This window comes from Andrena cerasifolii, chromosome 12 (genome assembly GCF_050908995.1).
Source record: "Andrena cerasifolii isolate SP2316 chromosome 12, iyAndCera1_principal, whole genome shotgun sequence".
NCBI lineage: Eukaryota > Metazoa > Arthropoda > Insecta > Hymenoptera > Andrenidae > Andrena > Andrena cerasifolii.
The window spans coordinates 8,746,312-8,770,425 of NC_135129.1; the positions used below are offsets into that span (position 1 = coordinate 8,746,312).

Here is a 24,114-nt window from a genome sequence, read left to right on the forward strand (position 1 = left end):
CCTGCGTCGTGCGCCGTACGTAAATGCACGGTATAGAGTAGGATAAAGATGTAGCGATAAAGATATACGTGCACGAGTCCGGACGGGGTAAGGGCGGTCCTTAAAAAAATCAATAATCTCATTACGAAATTGTACACAGCATGGTGTGTGTTTTGCGTGTATGTACCGTGACAGAAGTGATGGCATGCCACTCACGGTCAGGATCGTAGAAAACTACCGTCTATACCTTACCAATTATTTGAAAAAAGTCACGTACAGGTATTTCATTTCACTATCATTACGTTTTAAAATAATGAAATAAACGAGCATAACAATGGAAGAAACCCTAATGATAATTTAGTAATATGTTTTTCTTTTAAGGAATTTAAAATCGCGCACGCTTGGATGCTTCGCAGTGGACAAAGTTAAGAAACATTTCTGCTACTACGGGGGAAATAAAATAACATTTATCGCATAAATAATCAGACGCGCCGAATCTAACATTCCTATTTTTCATTTTTGGAAAAACTTTGCTGACCTTAAGCATTCGTATGCTTAGAGCGAAGAGGAAAAGTAGGACGGTAAAGGGTAAATTAATGTTGTGCGCATCTGATCGGTGCAGTAGACGAGAAGGATAACAACAACAGTCCGCGGGGTTTCGTTTTATTTACAGTCGCGTGGCCCGAGTGGGGGGAAGCTACAGCCCTGTAGGCTCGTTGACAAAGCTCCCGGCAGCGTTCACGTAGCAGTCGCGCGCGCTGCCGCGTCGAGAAGCCGATTGGGAATGGTTAAAGCGAGCGTGAAGTGGGCGGCCATAGTGGTGGAAGCATAGTGGCACAAGGGCAGAGAGACACGACATTAAGCCGCGTACATGTCGGCAGTCTTGAGCGACCGAGGGCGAGTGATATCGGGCTGGTTTCAGTGTTCCGCTTTCGTCGCGGCTTCTGTTTGCCTGCGCTCCGCGCTCCGAACCTCTTGCTCCTAGTTGCTTCACGGACGACCGATGTGTGTACGCGCACGTACACAGTGGACAGTACCACGTCGCGCTTATATCCTCTGCGTCTGTATGTGTGTGTATGTGTGCGCGCGCGAGAGGAGCAACGAAACACGACGCACGCACGTGTGACCGGTAACGAGAGTGTCGAGTCAACGTGGACGGTTTGATTGGTCGAGGAGAACGCGTGCCGCTACGACTGTTTCTGGGTGATTCCGCCGTGGCCGAGAGCGCGGTGTGCGCAGTGCGCTCCCCACCGCGTGCGCGCAGTGTGTAACCCCCGCGACCGCCATCTTTGTCAAGTGGGTAACCTTTGTTGATTTGTGTGAAATGTGACGCCGTTGTCGCGAGATAATTGGTGATCGTGATTACACGCGTCCTGTGTGTCGGTACCTGAGTGATTCGTGCTTTCGTGCCCCATCGTGGATCTATACATGGAACTACCGTGACCAGGTAAGCACTATTTGCTTCTCGTTAAATTCTTGCCAGAGAGAGAGAAGCACGCGAATCGTCGCGCGACGCATACGGGCCAGCGGGTCTGGCCGCCTGCTCGGCTCAAAGAGCGAGAGAGAAAGACAGATAGGAAGTGTGAGAGCGAGAAAAAGAGACAGCCTCCTCCTCTCTATACGCAGTGGTCCCGTCGTTGCGTTTCTTTCACCATCTTTTCCCATTATAAGCCAACGAATGGACCTCGGAAACGCCACGAGTCACCAGCACCTCCCTCATCCGACCAAACAGTTTCCACGGTTCAGCCGAATGATCGGTCGTAGCGCGCGAAAAATTATGCGAAACTGTCGAGAGCTGGCCGTGCCTAGTCAAGATGGCTGCCCGTCGGGCTTCGAGAGACTTGTGTCCTCGCCGCTTTTCCTTCGACGTAATTGCATCGTTTCGCGTGTATTCTGACCGCGCGGCACGCGCCGTGCAGCCTCGACGAAGCCGGAGATATCGTCGCTAAGCGTGTATCGTTACGATCGGCCAGCCGGTGATCGAGAATTAATTGTGGCGACGGACAGGTCCGTGGGCGACGGCCGTCGCAATCGCGAACATTCCCTGCAGGTATACGCGGCTGTCTTCTCGCCGAGCCACGGTGACTCGTTCGAACCGCGACAGCCATTCCTGCCCGGGATAAACGTCGTTCAATTCCCCCGGCAAACGAGTACGTGTTTCCTGCCGAATACGTCGATTAAAATGGCTACCGACGGCAGCCAGTTGCTGGTCATTCGCGGCCCGTGCCCGCGTTACGAGTTCTTTCGCCTTTCGTAATCGCGTTTCGGCGGCATCGTTCAGCGACCTTCTCCCATCGATCGGCGCCGAGCGAAATCCGTCGTTTCGTTTATGATCCGTGCGTGTCGGTCGCGTAGATTATTGGAGGCGAGTACAGAGAGGCAGCGGCAAGGAGTAAACGAGCGACGGGCGGCGGCGGTTAGGGCCGTTGGTTGAGCAGCAACCGTTGGTTCGTTTTCTCGGTGGCAGCTGCTCCTCTCTCTCTTTTACTCTCCGCCGTCGGGTGAGAGGGGCCCCGGCAAACACACAGCCAGCCGGCCTGGCCTCACTGGCCTCTCTTCGTCCTCGTCCCCGTCGTCTTGCGACGGACAAATACTCCTTCTTTCTCGATCCATCTCGCGATTTCCCCGTTTAACGCGTCCGCTGCCGCGCCGCGGCTTTTGCTACCTATGCAGCTTTTCGTCGCTGCTTATCGTACGCGGTTCAATTACCGCAAGCATTAGGATTAATTTATTCTCGTAACTGCTGTAAGTCGGAGGAGACCGGTTGCCCGCGGTCTCCCAAGGCAGGTCAACGCGTTAATCGTTTAAACGTGTCCTCAACGTGCTCGAAATTCCAGTCTTCGTTTTTTCGTACCGCGCGATCGCATGTTCTCCCCCCCCCCTTTTTTTTTTGCTTCCACCGAGTCCGGTTGGGAGCATTTGCCGTGCAATTTACAAGACTCCTCGTCAACGCGCTCCGCTGTTTTATCCCCGCGATCCGATGCGCCGATAATCTTTTAAATCCTCTCGTCGGCCTAACCGCGTTTATTCGCGACTCTCCGCGTACCTTTCCCAGACTTCCGTTGCGTAATGAAGACGTCGACGCTGTCGCATAGGCAGGCCCCGTTCGTTCGGCCTCTTTCGATTTATAAAACACGAGTTGACACTAAACGGAAAGTTGTCAGGTGGCTAGGTCGGTCTGCCGCTCGCGTACGCTCCTGTTCTCTTCGCGAGCGTTGGAAGCGTGCCGGTAATTGGCCGACTAATGAATTCGAGCCAAGGCTGACGTTTAAAGTTTGAGCCGTCGCCGGAAATCCAATCGCCTTCGACGAGCCGCGACACGCATCGCCATCGTCTCGTTTTTGTCACGTACCCGTAGCAGTTCTCGACCGCGGAGACAGCTTTTTTCTTTTTCGGCGCGTACGTCCATTGTCCCCTGTGCCGTTGAAGACAATACCGTGGGAATGAACCAGAGCGCGTAGCGAATAGAGAATATACGAGTCACGGATGTATACAAACGCTAGCACCCGAATACGTTCACGTAATTCCGATCACGCGTGCGACACTTGTAAAGCACGCGAACCGATCAGAAGAAAAAAATACCATCTCTCTCGCGAGCAATCGATCTGATTTCATATTTATCGCTGATCTTGACCCCATTTAAATGCAATTAGTACCGCAATCGATGGCGCCCTATCCTTGCGGCACTTTTTCACGAAACACCTCGTGCGTCTGTCCCGCCGACCAAACTCGCCCGGTCCGTCGGTCGATTCAATTAACGCTTCTCCCGATCGATCATTCGCTGGCTAATTAAGGGGGAGAACGGCGGCTGGCATCGGTGTACAGCGCGGTGGAAAAACGCGGATGAAATTGCGCAGGTCAAAATATCTTCCCGCGGGAACAGCGACGCTGCAGAAGGCTGGGCTTGTGCGTGGGCTTTACACGGTGTCGACGTTATCTCGACATCGCGGTGGTATTTAGAACCGATGCTTGTGATTTAGTTAACAGTGTATCGGAACGGAGTGCGCGACGTTAGGACGCGGTCGAGCACGCTTCGATACTTTCCTCCCGGCTGAAAAGGACCGTAGATGGTAACCTCGCGTCCACTTTCGATCGTTGCTTCTTGCTGGCTGGCGACGTGACCTTGTGCACGGCGGAGACGCGGACACGTGTTACGCGAGAAGAGTTCAGGACATCGATGTTCGATCGTGAGTCACGGCCCCCGGATCGAGAATAGCCGGTTCGAACAATCTGCTTTGCCATCTAATCAACCTCAGGTGCTTCGACTTCCAATAGTGAATGGAAGCAACTATTTTTAATGACCGTTATCGATGCCTGCCCCCCTTCCTCGCTCGCCCCGCCTGTGAAACTCGAGCAGCGGGTTGGTGGAATGCTGGCCCTAAGTGGCCGGAAAGTTTTGGCGGGAAAGCATGGTGCCCGCATCTCTATGAGAGCCGTGAACGTCGCTGTCGAGAATAGAACGTGCACGTGGTGAGAGAACGAGGTCGTAAGGGGCTTCTCTTCCGGTGGATCAACCGGGGAGCCGGTTTAAGTCGACGTTTTACGGTTTTTTTCTCCAGCTAAACTCCGGGGATATTTATTATCGTGCACTCGCGACTCGCAGCCACCGGCACTGGCCTAGGTCAACCTGGTATCACAGCTGCGCCCCATCTTACCGACTCCCCTAGTACCGGCACCGTTCGGAAGCGGATTTCTCCCGCAGTAATTAATTTACAATTAATATCCTCCCGCGTGCTTTCAGAAAAATGGGCCGGTGTTTTCGCTCCTCAGCGGCAGTTGCCTTAGATCCAAAGATGTCTGCGTCGCGGCTCGCATTGACCAGCAATTACGGGGAATCTAATTGATCCGCTGACCAATTAAAATCTGCAACAAGTAGACGATTTAAGTAGCGCCGGTTCCCGTGGTCTATCCAAATACATTTCGGGGCAATATCGCCCGGCGTTATCTCGGCGATTAATACCCTGCCGTGCGTTTTATACGGGATATATTCAGAGATCCTTATCAGGCAGGTTCAATCTCTTTAATTGTTACTTAACAGCGTCCCCGATGCGTTGCCTTTCCCGGCCTCGAGGTTGGGAAATCGAAACGGCCCCACCAGGAAGGCAACCTGCGAGCATTCGTGCGCGAAACCCGCTTAATGGGTGACGACTGTTATTAGTGCGTGGCACTGGAATTTCCCTGGCGCGAACCTATCGCTATCACGAGCGCCGCTCACTCTTTTATCATTCTTCCTATTTAATAATCATAGTAATTCATTTACCAGCGACCACTTAGGTGCCAAGATGAGGCGCTACTTGCATAGTTATCTAAAAGAAAAATGGCGCATTAATTGCTGGAGGCTCGTTAATACGCGTCGGGCCTTGAGAAGTTGTTAGTTTCGTTCGTCGTTCAAGACACTCGGAGCGACAGTTTTTTTCACCGGTCGCGTTACTTCGCGCTGCGGTCGGCTGAGCCCTGCGCCCGCGATTCGTGGAACTTAAACGGCCATCGGTATCGGTATTCCGCGGACTATTCAGGGAGACTCGTGCGCATTGTTTCCGCGCGAACGTTTCCAAGAAAAGCCGGTACGCACCGCGGACGAGATCTGCGCTTCCTTGGAATCTTATTTACGTCTCCGGCGCGGATGGAGGAAATTTTGTTGATCGCGTCGTCGCGGTTGCACGCGCACGGGATCGAATGGGTACGCCGCGATGTCTGTGGGTCGATTCGCGTTGCGTAATACCACCGGCCACACGGCACGGGGATTTTAAACATTTCTCTCCCTTCCACGCGACCGCGGCGCTCGCTGCCGACCAGGAGAAAGTTCGCCGTCCAGGGGAGAATCAGCCAATCGTTCGCCACCACGCTGAAAATTGGCCGGTCCCAACCGCGGGATGATGCTCCGCGCGTATTTCCGGAACCGTACGGGGACAATTCACCCTCCCCTCTGTCCCGTTCGCGGCAGCTCCGGCGCTCTCTTAATAATTCGCCACGCTCCGGCGTTGTCCGCCATGGAACGCTGGAATACGTTCCCAACCAATTCCCTGCGCACGTTGTAACTGAAAACAATACTTGGGCCGGCCAGGGAACCGATCGATAAACGTCGCTCGCGTCCCTCTCCTATGCTAATCACAGCCGTGCACGTCGCACCGCGATAAAACGCGTCTCCGAATCCGAAACGGCTGTTCTCGGGCATCCAATTAACCCTCGGAGCACGGAGGCCAGTCTTCGAAAGACTGCACTGGCTAGCTACTACCCTTATCCGCGGGCTCCGACCCAGCAGCAGGCCTGCGGCTAGCCTGGTACTGTTTCATTCCAGTCATCCATCATGCTTTCCCGTGAAAATGCAAACGAAAACCACCTCGCTGACAGGGGGAGTTAGGCACCCTTGTTTTGGCAACTTTGTGCGCAACTAGAGTGGCTCATGCGTAAGACAATTCTATTTTTTTTTATCGGTGCCGTGGTGGAGTTTTAGGGGGTGAAATCATCCCTCAAAAGAAATGCTGGATTTTCTTTTTCCTGGGATAGCTCGAGAACGGTGAGAGATATTGAAAGCATGTTTAAACAAAAGTTGTATCTTTGTCTTATGTCTATAAAACTGCGTGAAAGGAATTACCGAATTAAGGATAGCTGGTGCCAGGGTAAGTTGGGAAGTATGGATTTTTCGATAATTATTTTTACCCTGTTTTGTAGATTAAAAGAAAGCTGCGACTTTCGTTTGTACTTCTCGAGGTCTCTCAGCGTTCTGGAGATATTTAAAAAAAAAAGAAAATTCTGCAGTCTCTTGAAGGGGTGCAGCAGCAAGAAATATCGCCGGGAAAATTAGATGATTTTCTGAATTCCCGGGCTGCCTAACTTGCGCGACCATTTTGTAGCCGTGGTCGCCGGAGGGTTACGGAACGGAGAGGCTAGTTCTTCAAGGAGAGATTGGCGAGGAACTAACGAGAGGCTGGTGGTTGTGATTTCAGGGTCAGCGTAAGAAGCGCGCGTAGAGCGGCCGTGGGTGCACGAGGGAGGTGGTGAAGGAGCCTCAGCGAAGGTCCCAGGCCGTAGCGAAGGCACAGGATGTGAATGTCGCGGCCGTGACACGTCCGACCCGGAGGCGCTCGAGCGTTGTCCACCGGGTGTGTATACCCTGGCCAGGTACACGGTGGTCGCGGCCGCCCTCGTCGGCACACAGCCGACGGAGACGAGATGGACGAGCCGGAGTCCGCGGAGACGTGGTCGACCTGGTTCCTGGACGCGATCCGCAAGATCCGCAGCCAGAAGCAGAGGCCAAGCGTCGAGCGGATATGCCACGCGATCCGCCAGCACCACAACTTCCACGAGGAGGAGATCGCCGAGCACCTGGAGGTGGCCGTGAAGCGCGGCGACGTGCTCAAGATCTTCAACAAGGGACAGTCCTCGTACAAGGACCCGGGCGGCTTGCAGTCGAAGCCGCTGAAGGTCGGCAAAGGCTCCGATCTCAGCAAGGTACTGGGCAAGGCCGTCAGAGAGCTGGGCGAGAGGGAGGGCTCGACCCTCAAGACCATCGAGAAGTACATCAGGCAGAGCCACACGGTGGAAGAGGAAGCCGAGGGCGATCTGAGGACCGCGCTCAGGCTATCCGCGAAAAGGGCGGTCGATCGAGGCCTGGTGATCCAGGATGGCAGGCTCTTCCGGCAACCGGACAGACCGCCCTATCTCAAGAAACTTGGGGATAATGTTCACGCCTCCCCGCCGGAGCCACCCGTGCCCAAGGTGAGTTTAGCCATTTCAGAATTCAATTCAGTAGTCCAGTAATAAGCTTCGCAATCGCATCCAACAGTAGAGCCGACCGTGGGTTAACCCTTAACTGGTATACTGTTTTTGGCAAACGTGGCTGGTATACTGGGGTCGTGGCAGACCCCAAATAAAAAAGGACACAGAGATTTGTAAAGTCGACACTATAGAGCAACCACTATGAATATTTTCTTCTTAGGTAATGTAGAAAATAATAGAAACCTAGAAAGTTCAACTATTATTATAAAATTAATTAGAAAAAACCTAGAAAGTTCAACTATTATTATAAAATTAATTAGAAAAAACCTAGAAAGTTCAACTATTATTATAAAATTAATTAGAAAAACAGTTTACAAGCTTAGACAACCAAAAATGTTGCAGCGAACTTTGCGTGCCTGGGGTCACGAGCGACCCCAAGATATACCAGTTAAGGGTTAACTCCTGGCTACATGGTCCAGGATCTACCGTCGAGATATCAGTGGCTTCTGGTGTCTTTCACGCTTCATTTCGCGCTCCGCCTTTCCCCTCGTTCTTTTAATCGGTTAATGTCAACAGCCCGCGCCGCGAGTTTGCACCTCCGCCGAGAATGCAAATCGAAAGACCGCGAGCGTTTCCTTCGTTTCGCAGCTGCTCGATGAGCGTAAAAATGTCGATGGTATCTTTGCGGCGGGAACGGAGGAAGACGGACGTTCTCCTTGGTTTCGGAACCACCTGTGTGTGCGGCGGGGAGCCGGCAACTGTTGCGCGAATATCGCGAGAATTTTCACGGCCTTGAACTCGGCAGAGCACGTTTGCGGGTTTGCGAGTTTGTTGCTCGGTTCGAACTGTACAGAGCGGTTGTGTCTGCGCGCGCGAGGGTACCGATCCGTATCTACCGCTCGCACTTGAATTCGTTAACATCTCACTCTCCCGCGCCGCGTATCCGTTCCTCCGCGTCCCCTACGTTTTCGCGTGCCTCCTGCCCTCGCTCCGTCGCGGAACTTGTTCACCGAGTCGATTCTCGCTTTCCACCGAGTCGGGTCGCCCGGGGTTCACCGCGGGTCAAGCTTGCCGGAGCGAGAAGCGATTCGCTGGTTGCCGGTGTCCGTAACGATCCATTAATCACCGCGGAGCGATCGAGCGAACCTTCTTCGGTATGCCGTGTCTTTCTCCTCGCGAGGGGCACCTCTCGAGTCCCGTTCGCTCGGGAGAAATTCTTCCCGATCGCTCTCCCGTCGACGGTAGTCACCGATGATCGTTCACCTTTCCCCTCGTCGCTCCCGATCCCCCTCCGCCGCGCTTGTCTGATTAATTCGAGGCGATAGGGAATTGAAAGTAGCTTAGGGCCAAGTGTTTCCAGAGCCGGTGTTGCACGAGATACGGGGTGTCTATAGTCGAAGCATAATCAGCCGGGCGTTCAAGGCCACTAAGGGGAATGTTCCAATTTCTGCTCATTTAAGTGGTTACTCGTCAGAAAGGTGTAAAAAAATTGCAGAGTAATTGATTAATTCTTTAGTAATGAAACGACCAGTCGAAAACTATTTAAGAAAGATATTTCAAGATGTTTAACTACTAGTAGTTTGTAATTAAATATAATGCTCTAAATGTCCGTATTTCTGCTCACGAAAAATAGCGATGTACGTATTTCTACTCACCATTTGTACCAATTTCTGCTCGCGTAATATGTTGCCTTCTCAGGTTAAAATAAGTAACATCTTTCATGGAGATGTTTTATAACACAAGAGTAAAGCGTAAAATAATGATAAACAAAAAATAAAATGCCTTCGAATAGAAATAGAGGTTACAGCATAGATTGAATTGTCAGGTAATGTTACTAAAATTTTGGTGAGTAGAAATGCGGACATGACGGTGATGCACTTGACTCTAAACCTAATCACCTGATTTCTGCTTAAAAAAATTAAATATAGTAAAAAAAATCTACATCCAGAGCACAATACGGCATCTGTTTTTGTTATTAAATAAGAACTTTTACTGCAAAAACTATTCTCTGCCCAATTATCGAATACTAATAGCGACCCTCTTCCTTACCACAACCAGCTAAGACACGGTCGAAAAATCATGAGTCTCTCATTTTAAAAGTTTTTCGTTGCCTATGCTGCGCTTTGATTAGCCCCAAGCTCGCGCAACACTCGCGTAAGTGTTCAAATAATTTAGAATTATTTTGTTGTAACTATAGCACAAACGTGACGCTTATAATAATAAGAAAAATACAGAATAAGCAGAAATTGGGACGTTCACCTTAGAGGCTATTACCACCCGTACTCTTTGCTCTGCTATCATTTACGCTTCCAAGAGCGAGCGCACAAAGTTTACGGCGGAACTAGGAATTTTAATCTTCCGATAAGGAAGAGATCTACTCAGATCTCTGTATCGACGTTACGGTTACGCGGAAGTGCACAGAAATGTCTGCCGCGCTCGTCAATCCGTGGAGCATGAATCGGGATCGAAAGAGGGCGACGTCGAGGGGAAAGAATCGACGCGCGGGCATTTCCAGGCCATGAGTCATTTGAATTCGTAACGGCATAGCGAAAGAGGTAGAAAGTACGAGGATAATCGTCTCGGTGCAAGCGCGCTTCCAGCAAGTAGGCAACAGACGCGATAGGGCAATGGAAAGGGGAAACCAGAAGGCGCCTGGCATGCATGCCCCATCGGAATTCATGAATCTGCCCGTGCGAGATGATAGAGGAAAGCTAGGAAAGATGGTCGGTTAGGTATCAGCTCGCATAGCTAGCGAATCACGAGGGAAATATTACGCGCTCGTTACGATCCTTTCTTCGTGCGCGGGCTAGCGTGTCACGCCGTGTGCCCACGCCTCCAGAAGGTTAGGCAGGCGACAGGAGGGGAGAGGCTCAGGACGATGTGCTATCTCGGCCAACTTCCGGTGACTCGTTTGTATATCGCTTCTTATTGATCCTCCGCGCGCACGGAATCACTCCGACTTCTCTCTCTCTCTCTCCCTCCTTCTCTGTCACCGGCTTTCTCCCTCTCTCCCCCTCTCCCTCTTTCTCCTCTCTCGCTCCTCCGCCCTCTCCACATCCTCCGCGTTCTTGACGACCGCGTTTTATGCGTGTCAGGCCGCAGAGAGCGCGGAAAGTTATAGAACGCTCGCGCGCCGACGCGACTCTGCTAATTCTCTCTCTCGCTCCCTCCTTCCACCGCTCCGACGTGGTTCCTGATTTCACCGCACCGCGTCGCTGTCCACTGCCCGCCACTTCATTTCCCGCGCTTTTTCCTTAACCCTTTTTCTGCGTCGTTCAGTTTCTTCGTTCCGATCGATCGACCCTTGGATTACAGCGCAGCATTTCTCACTGGATTCTTCGAAAGGTTTTACTTGCTTTTAGGCCTCGTCGATGTAATTTGGGTCGTCGCGTGTCCCCTCCATTATTGCGCTGTCTGAAAACCGATGACTCATTGCTAGAATAGGATCGGGTTCTTCGACGATTACTGGTCTCGCACAAAAGAATCTAATTCGTCGCTCGGATCCTCGCTGGAGAAGTATCGGTAGGCGCGGGCTGCGGCATTAAAGCGGCATAGAGAGAATCGAAGGGGAACGTAGCCCGATGGAATCCAGACAAACGTCACGCGTAAAGACACGGATATCGCGTAATAGTTGCTCGGCGATCGAGCGTACTTGGTCGTCGAGCAACAGGTCGTTGGTCCGAGGAACGGAGCTTGCTCACGTGCGTTCCGTTCGAGGAAATTGCTCTCCCTGCTCCAGCACCGAGCCCACGAAAATGTCAGATCGTGACAACTGTGTCAGACACAAATGCCATTCCGCGTATCCCGAGCCCGCCAGTGTACTTTCCCTACGAAAGTCTCCGCGACCCACAGAATCGAAGTTAATTGCCGCGGGGCTTACGATCATCCCCGGACCGCACGCGGCAGTTCCGTTCCGCGAATCGAATAATTAATCTCGCGGCGGTGCGCTGGCTCCTCGCAGATTACACGCTGGATTGCGTAACGGCGATAAGATTTCCATTGCAACGCGTAACGCGCTTGTTCAACGACCCCGCGGTCTCTGAAAGTTCAGGAGAGTTGCCGGCTGCCTCCGATATCTTACCGATGAAAGCGATTAGACCCAGCGTGTCTGTAATCGCGAGGTTTTATTTTTTTTCTTTTCATTCGTTTCACAATTTCGAAAGTTGTTTCAGCGCGCAGGCAGGGAAGGAGGCTTTCGTTGTTGTTTCGCCCGATATCGAGGAACCGTGTCTCCGTGACTGGGTGGGCCGGCCACGGTTCTTAATAAGATGCACCCTCGTTGATACAGAGATATAGTAAACCTAGCCTGTATTATTACCGGAATGAATAATTACGTTTTACGATACGCACAGTCGTCTTTCATATGCAGCGGGCGCGATGCAAGTGCCCCGCGAACGCATACGAATTTGCGCACCAACCGTGAAGGCCCCTCTCGTATCTGGCGATAAAGAACGGTCGATCGCGACCCCGTAATAACAGCTTTCCCGCGAACGACGCGGTAAAACCGTATGGCCGCAGTTTCGGTATCGAGCATTCGGATCTCTCTCCCGTTTCGTAGGACCCTCGCCCCGGTCTGCAGGAGAAGCTACCTATGTAGCGCTGTATTACACGCGTACCCCTTGATCCCCGAGCTTGGAAATTTTAACATAAGTACTTGGCTGATTATTCTTGGAGAGGAGCGCTAACACGTTTGTCACGTTTGATCTGTCGCAGCTGCCGGCTCCGCTGCCGATATGCAGGGAGTGCCTCGGCGCTACGATAGCCGGGAACAACAACAACACCAACACGAAGCGGAACGCCACGGAGAAGCTGAGCAGGTGTAGCGTCTGCGGCGCTGCGCTCCACAACTCGTGCGCGCCCCCGGAGCTCTCTGTCCTCGTCGACAGAGGCATCACGTGGTCCTGCGACGATTGCTCGCCGACCTGCGCCGGCTGCCAGTTGGAACGCGAGTCGCAGAACTATCTGGTGAAGTGCGCCGGCTGCGTCAAGTGTTACCATCCCACCTGCCTCGATCCCGCGCTCGACAAAAAGAACAAAGCACCCTGGAGGTGTCGGCACTGTCAGACGGCGCACACGCCAGTGTCCAAGGACGACAGTAAAAAGAGCAAGACGCAGGACGCTGGCTCACCGGACGACACGCCGACCAGCGCGAGGAAGAGACTCAGCAAGTTGCGCGAGAATAGAAAGTAAGCGGGCATTCGGAGATGCGGTTTTTATCTTGTCGATCCTTAGCGATCCTGTCTGTCTCACGCAACTCTCCGCTACATGGTAGAAGCATTAGGGATTCCGATCCGATCGGCTGCGATCGGTGGTCGCGCCGGTAGTACCGTAGGTATCTGTTGTACGTTGCGTGAGGCCCAGGTGGGGGAGAAGGGGTTGTTCGGGCCGGTGGATGATTGTTAACGAGCGATGCCCGTCTCGGATGTTCCAGATCTACTGTATCCAGGAAGAGCTTGACGATTGCAACTCCGGGGAAAAAAGGCGGCGCAGGAGTGGCACAGGTGGACAGCAGCTCGGACGGTAATGCGGGTGTTGTCTCCCCTCGTCAACCACCTTTAATTCCCTCTCCTTTACCACAACCCCCCGCCCCACTCGCAGGCCAGGGTAGGCTACTCGAAGAAAAGAACGACCGGATCTCGAAAGAAAAGCAAAAGTTCTTTAGGCTGAGCGCGTTTAACGCCGAGCACAATAAGCTGAAGCGGGTGGGGGGCGGTGATAAGTCTAAGTCCTCGCAGAGCGTTAGTCCTAGGTTGACTCGGGGTAACGCGAGCCAGAAGAAGCCGGCGCCGGGTAAAAAGGTGCCGCCAGTGTCTAGTAGCAGCAGTAGCAGTAGTAGCGACGGGTCCGATAGCGATTCCTCGGATAGCAGCGACACTAGCGACGACGACGACGACAACGACAACGACGACGACGATGACGACGACGAGGACGAGGAGGACGAGGAGGGTAACAGTTCTAGCGAGTCTAGCGACTCGTCCTCGTCGGAGGACGGTCAGGAGGGGCGCGAGGTCGAGTCCCCGAAGCCGAGGGGTCCGTTCTCTTGCGATCTCAGCGAGGACAAGCCTTGGGGCTTCGCCGCGGCCGCAGCCGCCGCCAAGCTCAACGTGGAGTCGCCCTTTTTTAGTAATATTAACAACACCTTTGGTGCTCCGTTGCCCAAGCTCGACGTAGGCGGCACGCCGACCTTCGGCCTGCACATACAACCGGCAGCCAACGCCACCATGGACAGCAAGAAGAAGCAAAAGAGCGAGCGAAACACGCCTACCACTGCCGGCGCATTCGCCAGCATGGACAACAAGACCAAACCGGGTGCCGGCCAGCTGAAAGGCCTGTTCGACGGTTTGAGCCACTTCTTTTCAGTGCCGACGAACAGTAGAGCGAGGTCCGGGGTGCCGGCGCCCAATTACGCGCCCGACAGAAGAAAACGGCCTAATACCGAGGACACGGGCAAGCCTAGCAAGCTCCCGAGAGGGTCGCAGAGTAACAAACGGGACGAATCACCCGCCACCGGTAAATCCAAGGATAAAAAGAGAATAGAGCCGCGCGAGGAGCCGCCGAGAATACCCAGGCCGGGGATTTTCACGCCCTCCGACGAGAGCCTGTTCGTCGCCGGCGCTCTGAACGAGAAGCTGCCGAAAATGACACCGTCGAACCTGGTGAAAACCGCGGTGAACAGCAAAAGGCACGAGCACGAGAGAAGGAAACTGATGAAAGACGACACGTCGCTGGTGAAGTGCGCGGCCACCGACGCGTTGTCGGCGTCGTCCTCGCCGTTGTCCACCAGGCACGATCAGTACCCGCGAAAGAGAAACACAACCGCGGAACCGACTCAGACACGCCACCCTGTGCCCGCTATTTCGAAGTCCGGCCTGTGCTCCGATTCCGTGAAATCAAATCCTAGCCTAAAGTCCACTCCACGAGCCTGTACTAGCGCCACCACCACCAACACCACCACGACACCCCGCGCGACACCCTGCTCCACCAGGAAGGGTAAGAGTCTACCCCCGATCCGTTCACGAGTCCCTAACCTCGATGATGCACCCAAGTCGCAACGAAGAATTCCCTCTAATCTAATCCTCGCTCACCACCACGTGGATGTGTTGGCGGTGTGGTGTGGTATGATGTGTGTGTACATGTGCGTCTAACTGACGTATAACTTCTTCCAAGATAACGTGATTGTTCTCCAACTAATGCGCCCGCCGTCTGGCATCGCGACGCCTTGTCTCCGCTCGATTTTATCTAATCTCTCGAACAAGCCTTTCTCCCGGCGAAGAACAATCAGGTTCCTTGATAAGATGTGCATCAGTTACGTGGTGTAAAGCGGATGGGAATGCATGGAAATGGTGAGCTTAGCTAACTACGGGCCAACCGTGGACCGGTGATCTATCGCTGGGCCAGAATTTCCATTCGTTTTTACCACGCGAAAACTTACGTGGCTATTGCATGTTACTAATGATGTTGTTACTTGGCTCTGGCACACTTACTCTCCTTTAATCCATACCGCATATTCATAGGGTACATAATTCATGCACGCCCGTACAAATGCACCCGGCTGTACACGTATTCTTTTGCATACTCATTTTCATCCCTATCTCGGCTAGATGATCATTCCCGGTTACGAAAAAGGAATATCCCACAGAGTTCTTAGAGACGTCTCGTGGTTATCGCGTTTCTGCGGCACGAGACTTTTCAAATCACCGTGCCGTTTAACGCAGTAGAATAGCTGAGAGCTTTCATCGAGAGGCTCTGATTGTTTGTTCAGTATATGCACTGTCCAAGTATACGAAGCTTCGCCGAACATTTGTCGAAAGTCACCGATCCCTTGATCCTGTCCCCACGTAAGAAACGAAGTAACCGTACGAATGGTTAGTTTCCAGGATGGAGAAACATGGCACGGGGTGGCATATCACCCTCGGTCGCCGTATATAAGTCACAGCTCTGGAGTCTACCTGCTGCTGCTGACGTTTAGCAGGCACTGTTGTCGTTACTCACCGCCCTCCACCGTAAAACAAAACAATGCCCTTGCCATCGAAGAGCCAACTTTGATACTCTGCCAACACATCCCACAAAAAAAAAATACCCACCCCCCACAGCTTTGCTTTGGAGACTACTCACAATATTAACAGCTATTCGATCGTTACCGCACTCACTACCACTCAAAGTCACCAGTGCACTAAGTCGATTTTACGCACGCTTGGGCGACTAAAGTAACTTTTTTTCTTGCTTTTGTGGTCGATAGTCTTTTTTTTTCTTTTCCGTACCAATCGGTGTGTACTAATATCAATGTCCGATACCTGAAACATTGACACTACGTCGCGCGAGATTCTTTTATCTTAAGTCGCGCTGCCTCGCGTTCCATAGCTTTTGCTCGTGTCGATGATACACGCCCGCAGTGCAACGATTCGTCCAATTATTGTCCTTAGAGTCCAGTAACAGTTAAACTTTCATGCGTTCACTTCGTACTTGACGTTCGATTCGATGAACTTTGGACACTCTGTTGACGTAGAGATCACTGAACTTTTTAACTTCCACTGTTCTATTCTTAAGGGTTGCGGGAGCACGTCAAGAACCAACGTTTTCATTCTGCTTACAGAAGAACCGATTCTTCCTCAGACCTTGCCACCGGGTGTCACGCAAAGGGATGTCGATCTGTTTAAGGAGGCCCGGGACAAAGCGGCTCGGCTAACCGTCGCGAACGGCGACGCTGAAGAGGCCGTGGCCGTGAGTCCCGGCCACACATACGCAGGCAGTGGGGTGCGGAACCCCGCGGCGATTGTATTCGGCCGTTACGAGGTCGAGACGTGGTATTCCAGCCCGTTCCCCCAGGAGTACGCAAGATTACCAAAACTGTTCTTCTGCGAGTTTTGCCTGAAGTACACGAAGAGTCGAGCTGTACTGGACAGGCACATGGACAAGTGCCAGTGGAGGCATCCACCGGCCACCGAGATATACAGGTGTAATGGACTGTCCGTTTTCGAGGTATGTTTTGCTGTAGTTCACTCCTTTCTTTCCGTTCACAGCTCGCCCACAAGTCTAAGCTAGAATCTCGGGATTTCGATCCGCTTTGCGTTTCAGATTGACGGCAACGTGAACAAGATTTACTGTCAGAACTTGTGTCTGCTGGCGAAACTGTTCTTGGACCACAAGACCCTGTACTACGACGTGGAGCCGTTTCTCTTTTACGCGGTGACGAAGAACGACAGGTACGGTTGCCATTTGGTCGGCTACTTCAGCAAGGAGAAGCACTGTCCCGCGCAGAGGTACAACGTGTCTTGTATCATGACTCTACCCCAATATCAAAGACAAGGATTCGGGAGGTTTCTCATCGAGTTCAGTTACCTGCTGTCGAAAGTCGAGGGCATACCCGGCACACCGGAGAAGCCTCTGTCCGATCTTGGTCGAGTGTCGTACCACTCGTTCTGGAAGAGCGTTGTGCTCGAGCATCTGGACGCTCACAGGGACTCCACCGAGATCAAACTGGGGGACATCACGAAAGAGACCGGTGTGTCGGCGCACGACGTCGCGACTGCTATGCAGCTGTTGGGATTCATCAGGTCGGTCCATTTGCCCGGCGAAGGGAACTCTAAAGTGGCTGTGGTAGTCGATTGGAGCAAGGTAGACGCCCACATGGCGAAAGTGCGAAAGAGTTCCCGCATCAAGCTGGACCCCGACTGCCTCAGATGGATCCCTCTGCTCACGCAGATCCCCAATCCTTACCAGAGCACCGAGGAAAGCGGCGACAACAGCTCCGAGTCCTCTCCCGTGGTGGACCCTAAGCAGGTACCCGCGATAGTTGAGAAGATCCAGAAGGTGAAGATCAAGAAGAAGCCCAGAGGGAGGAGAGTGGGGCAGAGGAGGTCGTCGCCGTCGAAGCAGAAGAGTCCGCAGAAAGCCGCTGTGCAGAAGGACGTTTCTAAGGAGGCGAAAGACGCGAAGGAGACGAAAGAGCTGAAATCGCCAAAAGAAACGAAGGAATCGAAGGAGAGCAAGGTGCCTGACAAGGAGGCTCGCGGTGCCGCTGTTGCTGAAACCGCCAAGGAACCGATGGAGGTGGAGGCAAAGAGCGTGACGGTGACTCCGAGGAATTCTCGGTCGTTGGCTACCGCGAAGAACGCGAACTCGATGAGTTCGACGAAAGTGACGCCCGTGCCGACGGTGACGACGACCATGTCGAGGCGAAGGATCAGGACGCCGAAGATTCTGGCCGAATCGGTAACGACGCCGTTGCGAAAACGAAAACATTCCGAAAAGACTGAACCCGAGGAGAAGGAGGAGAAGACGGAGGTTAGTTCTAGGAAGAGGACTCGTGAGTCGTTGAGAGAGAAAGAGAAGGAGAAGGAACGGGAGAAGGAAAAGGAGAAGGAGAAGGAGAGGGAGAAGCCGAAGGAGAAGGAGAAAGAGAAAACGAAGGAGAAGGACTCTTCTAAAGACAAGAACGGCACTGAGGACACGGAGAAGACGTCCCTCAAAGCAGCGGCGGCTACTCCATCGGCTGCGTCCCAGAAACCTGCGAAGAAACAGTGTAAAGTGGACGACATCCTGCTGAAGGTGACCAGTCGGCAGACTAAGTACTTGCAGGCTAAACAGGCGAAGGAGAAGAAGGCGACGGAAGAGGCCCAGTGTAACGGTAAAGAGGAAACGAAGGATACGAAGGATGCGAAGACCTCGCCGATGTCCAGACGTGGAAGAGCGAAAGCGGAGAAGGAAGCTCTGAAGATGCCTCAGTTGAAACCGGAAACTCCTACGAAAGATAGAGCCGAAAGCCCTGTGATACCACCTCCTCCCTTGTCTCCGTCGCCCGACTCCGAAAAGACTGGAACTCCGGTGAGCAAAGAGCCCCCCGTTCCGGAGTTAGCTACCACCAAAGAGGATGTCGTGGAAACGAGTAAACACGACAGCGTGGTGGTGGAGGACCCCGGACCAACCATCCCACCGGAAACGGAGACAGCGTCCGCGAGTCCAGGCGAGTACGAAGGAGGAGACGAGGACGAAGGGGAGGAAGAAGTACCTGCACCGAGGCCGAAATCTGTGACGCAGCATTCGAGTAGCGTGGAGAAAGACTCGACCGAGCAACCCGAGAAGACGGAGGACGAAGCGCCAGAGAAGGAACCCGATGAAGAAGTGGAGAAATCCCTGCCGCAGAAAGTAGAGTCGGAATCGCAGGTGGTGGAAGAGCAAACCGAGGTGTCGAAAGAATGTGATAAAGAGTCGGTGAGCGAAAAAGCGGTTTGTAGCCCGGAAACGTCGAAACTGGTACCTGAAGTTCCCTCGCCTAAGGAGGAAGAAAGCGAGAAGTTGGTAGCTATTACTCAGGATAAAGATAGCCCTAAGGAAGAGACGATTTCCGAGAGGATAACGCTGAAGGATTCGAAGGAGGAGTTGACACGGCCAAAGATAGAAGCTTCTCCCGCGGCTCCCATAGAAAAGAAGGAATCGTTGTCCGTCGTTTCGAATATCGCGTCGCCCGACCCCGAGCCACTCACCGAGCCGCAAGAGAAAGCTCTGCCCATGATCGAGCAGCCGGAGACTATGCATCTACAAACCCAGCCGGAAGAGCTGAAGCAGAACTCTCCCGAGAGTGGCAAGACCACGCCACATTTGGACAATCCCGGCTCGGTGAAACGGACACCTCCTTCGCAACCGGATCTACCATCTATGGGAGTTTATACGCCCGACTCTACCACTAATTCCGTGCATTCGTTGCATTACGGTCAATGCGATCTGGACGTTAGTCAATTGGGACTGGAGTCTCCTACGTCGATAGCCAGTGATCTTGCATCGCAGAACAGCGTCGAGAGGCCGCCCAGTGCCCTGCCCTCGATGCCACCGTCGGTTACCGCTCCCATCTCCGTTCCCATGCAAATACCCACGCCGGCTTCCTCCGTCACTGTAAATATATCGTCACAGGTGCAGTACGCCGACTGTTCCATGCCTCAACATACTCCTCCGGCGCACGTGAGCATCCACCCGATGCATCAGCCTCATACGCCGCAGCCGCTTCAGCAGCCTCGGACACCGCAGTCGCATACTCCACAGAGTATACCGACGCAGAGCCCGCAGCCTCTTCCGCAGAGTCACACACCACAACCGTTGCCACAGTCTCATACGCCTCAGCCTCTTCCTCAGTCTCACACACCGCAAAGTATACCGACCCAGAGTCCGCAGCCGATGCCCCAGAGTCACACACCGCAACCGTTGCCCCAGTCTCACACGCCGCAACCGATGCAGCTCTCCCTGGGCCAGCAAACTCAAGGTCCAAATATGACGCATAGTCAGTCTCAGCCGCAGCCCCAGCAGCAATCGGCGCATCCGCAACAGCAACAACAGCAACACCCGCAGCAGCAGCCTCAAACGCAGTCTCATAGTAACAAGAGAGCCAGCGGTTCGCAGACCACTCATAGGTCGAGATCGGCGCAACAGAGCAGCAGATCCCACAGGACCACGCCGCCTACTCCGCACACCCAGGCCTCTTCTCAACACACAACCTCTCACAGCAGCCACACCAGCCATACCACCGTGGCGCACACGTCGCACGTGCCGCCGCAGTATCAGCAGTCCTCGTCGATGAGCGTGCCGCCCGTGCCACATCCGCATTCTCACACGCACGCCGCTCACTCGCACAACATGGCCGTTATCTCGCAAGGGAACTATATGGCCGTAGCCTCGCAAACCTTCCCCACGCAGAACACGTACGTGATCCAGCATCGAAGCAGCAGATCCGGTGCACCCACGCCCTGCACCACAGCAACCAACTTCTACATTCAGACGAGCGCGATGCCCCCGCACTCGCACACGCCCGCGCCCTCGCTGTCGGCCTCCGGCAACCATCAGACCACCAACTCCTGCAGCCTAGCGAAATTGCAACAATTGACGAACGGCTTGGAGATGATACCACCCACGCCCTCGCCAGCGATGAATCTGACGCCTCCGCCCCCGATCCCGCATACCATGACGCCGCCGCAAACTTCGAGACAGTTGCCCACGCCGCCTCAAGTACCCCTCGGCTACGCCAAGAATTATTACAACACGGTCTCCCCCGGTACGCCTGGACCGCCCAGTAGATCGACCTCGAGGTCCTCGGCGAACGCCAACATGGCGTCCCTGACACAGCCGTACCCGAGCGAGAGCCTCTACAGGCAAACCCTAGACCCTGGAAGTACCTGTCCCCAGATGCAAAGCGCTGCTAGTAGGGTCAGCCCGAACGTGGCGTTGAACACGAATCTCATGGCCCAGTATGGCTACCGGGTGGCACAACCTGCCACCGGCTACATGAACCAGGCGGCTCAACTCGGTGGCTTCATGAACCAAGCCAGCCAGCTCCCGGTCGGAGTGGTTAACGTACCTGCGCCGTATCCTCAGGATCCTCATCAACAGAATCCAGCGGCGGTGTACACGACGTATCACGGTTACATTAACGGAGGCCTTATGCAGCCCCTGAATAGTTCGATGAGGCCACGCTAGCCCCATTGACTTAAACGCACACAGCCACTCACCCGTAACGGTGAAGCCGCGTCCGAACACGGGGACTCGCCGCGGCTCGCCGATCTAGCAACGATCACACTTTATCGAGCAAGTTAATGCTCTCTTCGATACGATCTCCGGTCAAGGTAGCGGCGATCCGCCGTTGCTCTGGACCTTTTTACTATTCCCTTGCATTCGTCTCCAACCGTTCATCCTTCCGAACAGTCGCGGTACGAACCTCTCGCTTTTATCTATCTTCAGGAACGATTCGTACATCGTTTTCTTTGCAGTTATCTCCGTTGGATTTTAAAGTGCGTCCTTCTCGTTTTTACTGGTAGACCTGAGATCCGAACACACACTCTCCACCCGCCCGCTTGATCGATGGAAGCGATCGCATTCCAAGAAAGATCCGAAGAGCTCGTATTGGACGGACTGTTAACTTGTCCGATGTTTGCACGCGTATCGGATACAATCGCGCGGCGTAACGAATAGGTAAATTGCGGAAGCATGGGTTCGTAACTTGTGCATTTATAAAGAATGATTAACTATTATTACCTCGAGCGCCGATCTGTCGACTGGTCGAGGTAAAAAAGATTATATTATATATATATATATACACACACACTTCCCCTCCCTGTGAAACCACGATAAAGCGAATACCTATTTTTTAGTAGGGCATTCCCTCCTGAAATCGCAACAGTGTTACGTTTTGTGTATAATAGTATATATATATATATATATTATATATATATATAAAAAAATACTTACAAAGAATATTCTGTTTGATATTATCGATTGTTGAACGTTGTTGTTTACGTTTTCTTCGAGGCACGCTGTACTTTACTGTATCATAAAAAAATACTTACTGCTACGATAATTCTAATTGTATTATTACAAATTAATTAGTACGATCGTCAATCGGGATCATCGTCAAAGCGCGTTTGTTGTCCATTGACCGTTATCATCGTTTTTTATCATCAACATCGACACCGCGTTTCTCGTTATCACACTCCCCCCCAACCCCCACACCCACCCCCTCACGGGATATTCACTCCTGTCGTGATCATCATTATTATTATTACTTCTATTACTGCTATTACCATTATTATTACTTCTCTGACTATTTTATTACTATTGCTATTATTATCATCATACCATACTGATACACACTTATAGTGTGTCCGATCCAAATGCCTATTACATAACACACACGTACAGATTCCGAGATACGAACAGACACACGTATTCGTTGGTTGCTCCCTTATTGTATGTAACGTTTTTATTCTCTAGTACTTTGAGCGAGAGGGCACACAAACACATACGCGCGCGCGCGCGGCGCGTGCACACGTACACACACGAACATGTACACACACTAGTTTCGAGAAGGGTTATTGACTGCGTAACAGAAAGCTCTTCCACGGAGCGTCGCAAAATTAACGGTGAAATTATTTTTTGTATCGAATTGTGAAAAGAAATCGGGAGGAACTCTGTCCCGTGGACCAGCAATTTGCGGGGAAATTTTAAATGGTGCTCGTTCGTGTACTTTCAATTGTAATTTCCCCAAACACCCCCTTCCCCCCCGCGTCGGCGACGCTTCGCGGAACGGTCGCGAACGAAATAATATATTTATGGTACGTTAACGAATTCGACTTTTTCAGACGAGACAAGAAAAAAAAAAAGTGCGTGACGGCAGAGATCTGCCTGGTTTTTAGCGTAACTCTTAAACAATAAGGAAAGGTCATTAATAGTGTAAAAATACATCAATATTTATTGTACATAGATCTAAAAAAAAAGCTATTAACAAATAAAAAGAAATCAAAAATATGGGCGCCTTGGAGGATACTTTGCGGGGTTGATCCGCCCCACGTATTATGCTCGACGAACTTTCGCACTTGTTCAATTTCGCTCCGTTCCATCCATGATTCGTAGTCAACGTTTACTACCTCCTTCTACACGTGTAAGATACTGATTGAAAGAATTGTAAGCGAATCAAGGAACTGAGGGACATCGTTAACGCGACAATTACCTCGACTTTCGTTTCTTCTTTCTGACCTCCCGCCTCTTTCTCTCGGCGAGCGCTAGATCTATGTACTTCTTCCTTTGCTCCGCATTCATTTGTGTCCACAATTTCCCCGCCGCTCGCGCGATCACTGTTACGTGCTCTTTCGGTTTCTTACTACGCAACCGTAGGAAGAAAATTATGAAGGGATTGGTAGCTCGATATTTTATCAAGTTCTTCCCTCTCGCGCGGGATTTATTAGCGTTCGCAGCCTTTTGATTCCTTCTGGTACGGTCACCTACGCTACCCAAAATGAAAAAGTACAAAGTACGCTTTTATATACTATCTTTGGTGGTTCACCGAGTCGAGGCGGCTTCTCAGTCATTGTATAAAGTGCACGCTCGCAGGGATCGGCGGGGTTAAGCTACGCTGGATGGAGGGGGAAACACCTACAGGAGCGGTGGTAATGTGTGCATGAACTGCGCCTGCGTCAGTAACGCACACATTACCACCGCTCCTGTAGCTGTTTCCCCCTCCATCCAGCGTAGCTTAAGCCCGCCGATCCCTGCACGCTCGTAACTTGTCCACCATAATTAGCTTTGCCGTTAGCGGATCGCTCTGAATCGTTCTTCTCTATCGAGCCAGATTGTCCGAGTAAAAACACTCGGATCAAGGTGGACGAGTCACGTACGTAGTCCACTTTATAACCCAGAAATTGTCTTACCTGTCACCGCTTTCTCTTTTCTGCTCTTTCCGCGGCTTGGATGGATTCGCGGATCTTGTGTTTCCCATCCTATTCCCAGCCCTTTCGAAATCCCTTAGCAAACCCCTACTGTGCACCGCATTACTTGTAAATTTTTAACTGAAAAGTTCCGTGAAATCGTGGTTGAAATGACATTGTCAATAAGGCGTGCCTTCCCTTGTTTCCCGGGAGAAACAAAAAAGTGGCCAAAAAT

The 24,114-nt window shown here is 52.3% G+C and overlaps 2 protein-coding genes across 4 annotated transcripts; one reads left to right on the top strand and one right to left on the bottom strand.

The window, feature by feature from the left end:
- Positions 1–452: 452 nt before the first annotated feature.
- On the top strand, positions 453–22,983 carry Enok (histone acetyltransferase enoki mushroom). Of its 3 annotated transcripts, none has more exons than XM_076824139.1 (6): positions 453–1,426; positions 6,927–7,698; positions 12,412–12,884; positions 13,130–14,688; positions 16,292–16,677; positions 16,774–22,983. In XM_076824139.1, the coding sequence occupies exons 2-6, from the start codon at positions 7,153–7,155 to the stop codon at positions 21,157–21,159; spliced, it is 7,350 nt and encodes a 2,449-aa protein (XP_076680254.1). In that variant the 5' UTR covers positions 453–1,426; positions 6,927–7,152; the 3' UTR covers positions 21,160–22,983. The 3 variants fall into 3 exon arrangements, with proteins under 3 accessions (XP_076680254.1, XP_076680256.1, XP_076680255.1); XM_076824141.1 differs by having other exon boundaries at positions 477–1,426; positions 13,130–13,218; XM_076824140.1 differs by lacking the exon at positions 453–1,426 and adding an exon at positions 3,943–4,235.
- A 19-nt stretch (positions 22,984–23,002) lies between these two features.
- On the bottom strand, positions 23,003–23,995 carry LOC143375240 (uncharacterized). The gene is made up of 3 exons (XM_076824166.1): positions 23,883–23,995; positions 23,186–23,461; positions 23,003–23,108 (listed from the first exon to the last, which is right to left on the bottom strand). Exons 1-3 carry the CDS (start codon positions 23,948–23,950, stop codon positions 23,099–23,101), a joined length of 354 nt encoding a protein of 117 aa, XP_076680281.1. The 5' UTR covers positions 23,951–23,995; the 3' UTR covers positions 23,003–23,098.
- Positions 23,996–24,114: the final 119 nt, after the last annotated feature.

Bases quoted from the DNA above. Each gene is read 5' to 3' on its own strand.
- LOC143375240 (XM_076824166.1), bottom strand. From the start codon at position 23,950: ATGGGAAACACAAGATCCGCGAATCCATCCAAGCCGCGGAAAGAGCAG. The intron at 23,462-23,882 runs GTAAGACAATTT...CATTTTGGGTAG, and splicing joins AAAAGAGAAAGCGGTGACAG to CGTAGGTGACCGTACCAGAA.
- Enok (XM_076824139.1), top strand. From the start codon at position 7,153: ATGGACGAGCCGGAGTCCGCGGAGACGTGGTCGACCTGGTTCCTGGAC. The intron at 7,699-12,411 runs GTGAGTTTAGCC...GATCTGTCGCAG, and splicing joins CGGAGCCACCCGTGCCCAAG to CTGCCGGCTCCGCTGCCGAT. The intron at 14,689-16,291 runs GTAAGAGTCTAC...TTCTGCTTACAG, and splicing joins ACCCTGCTCCACCAGGAAGG to AAGAACCGATTCTTCCTCAG.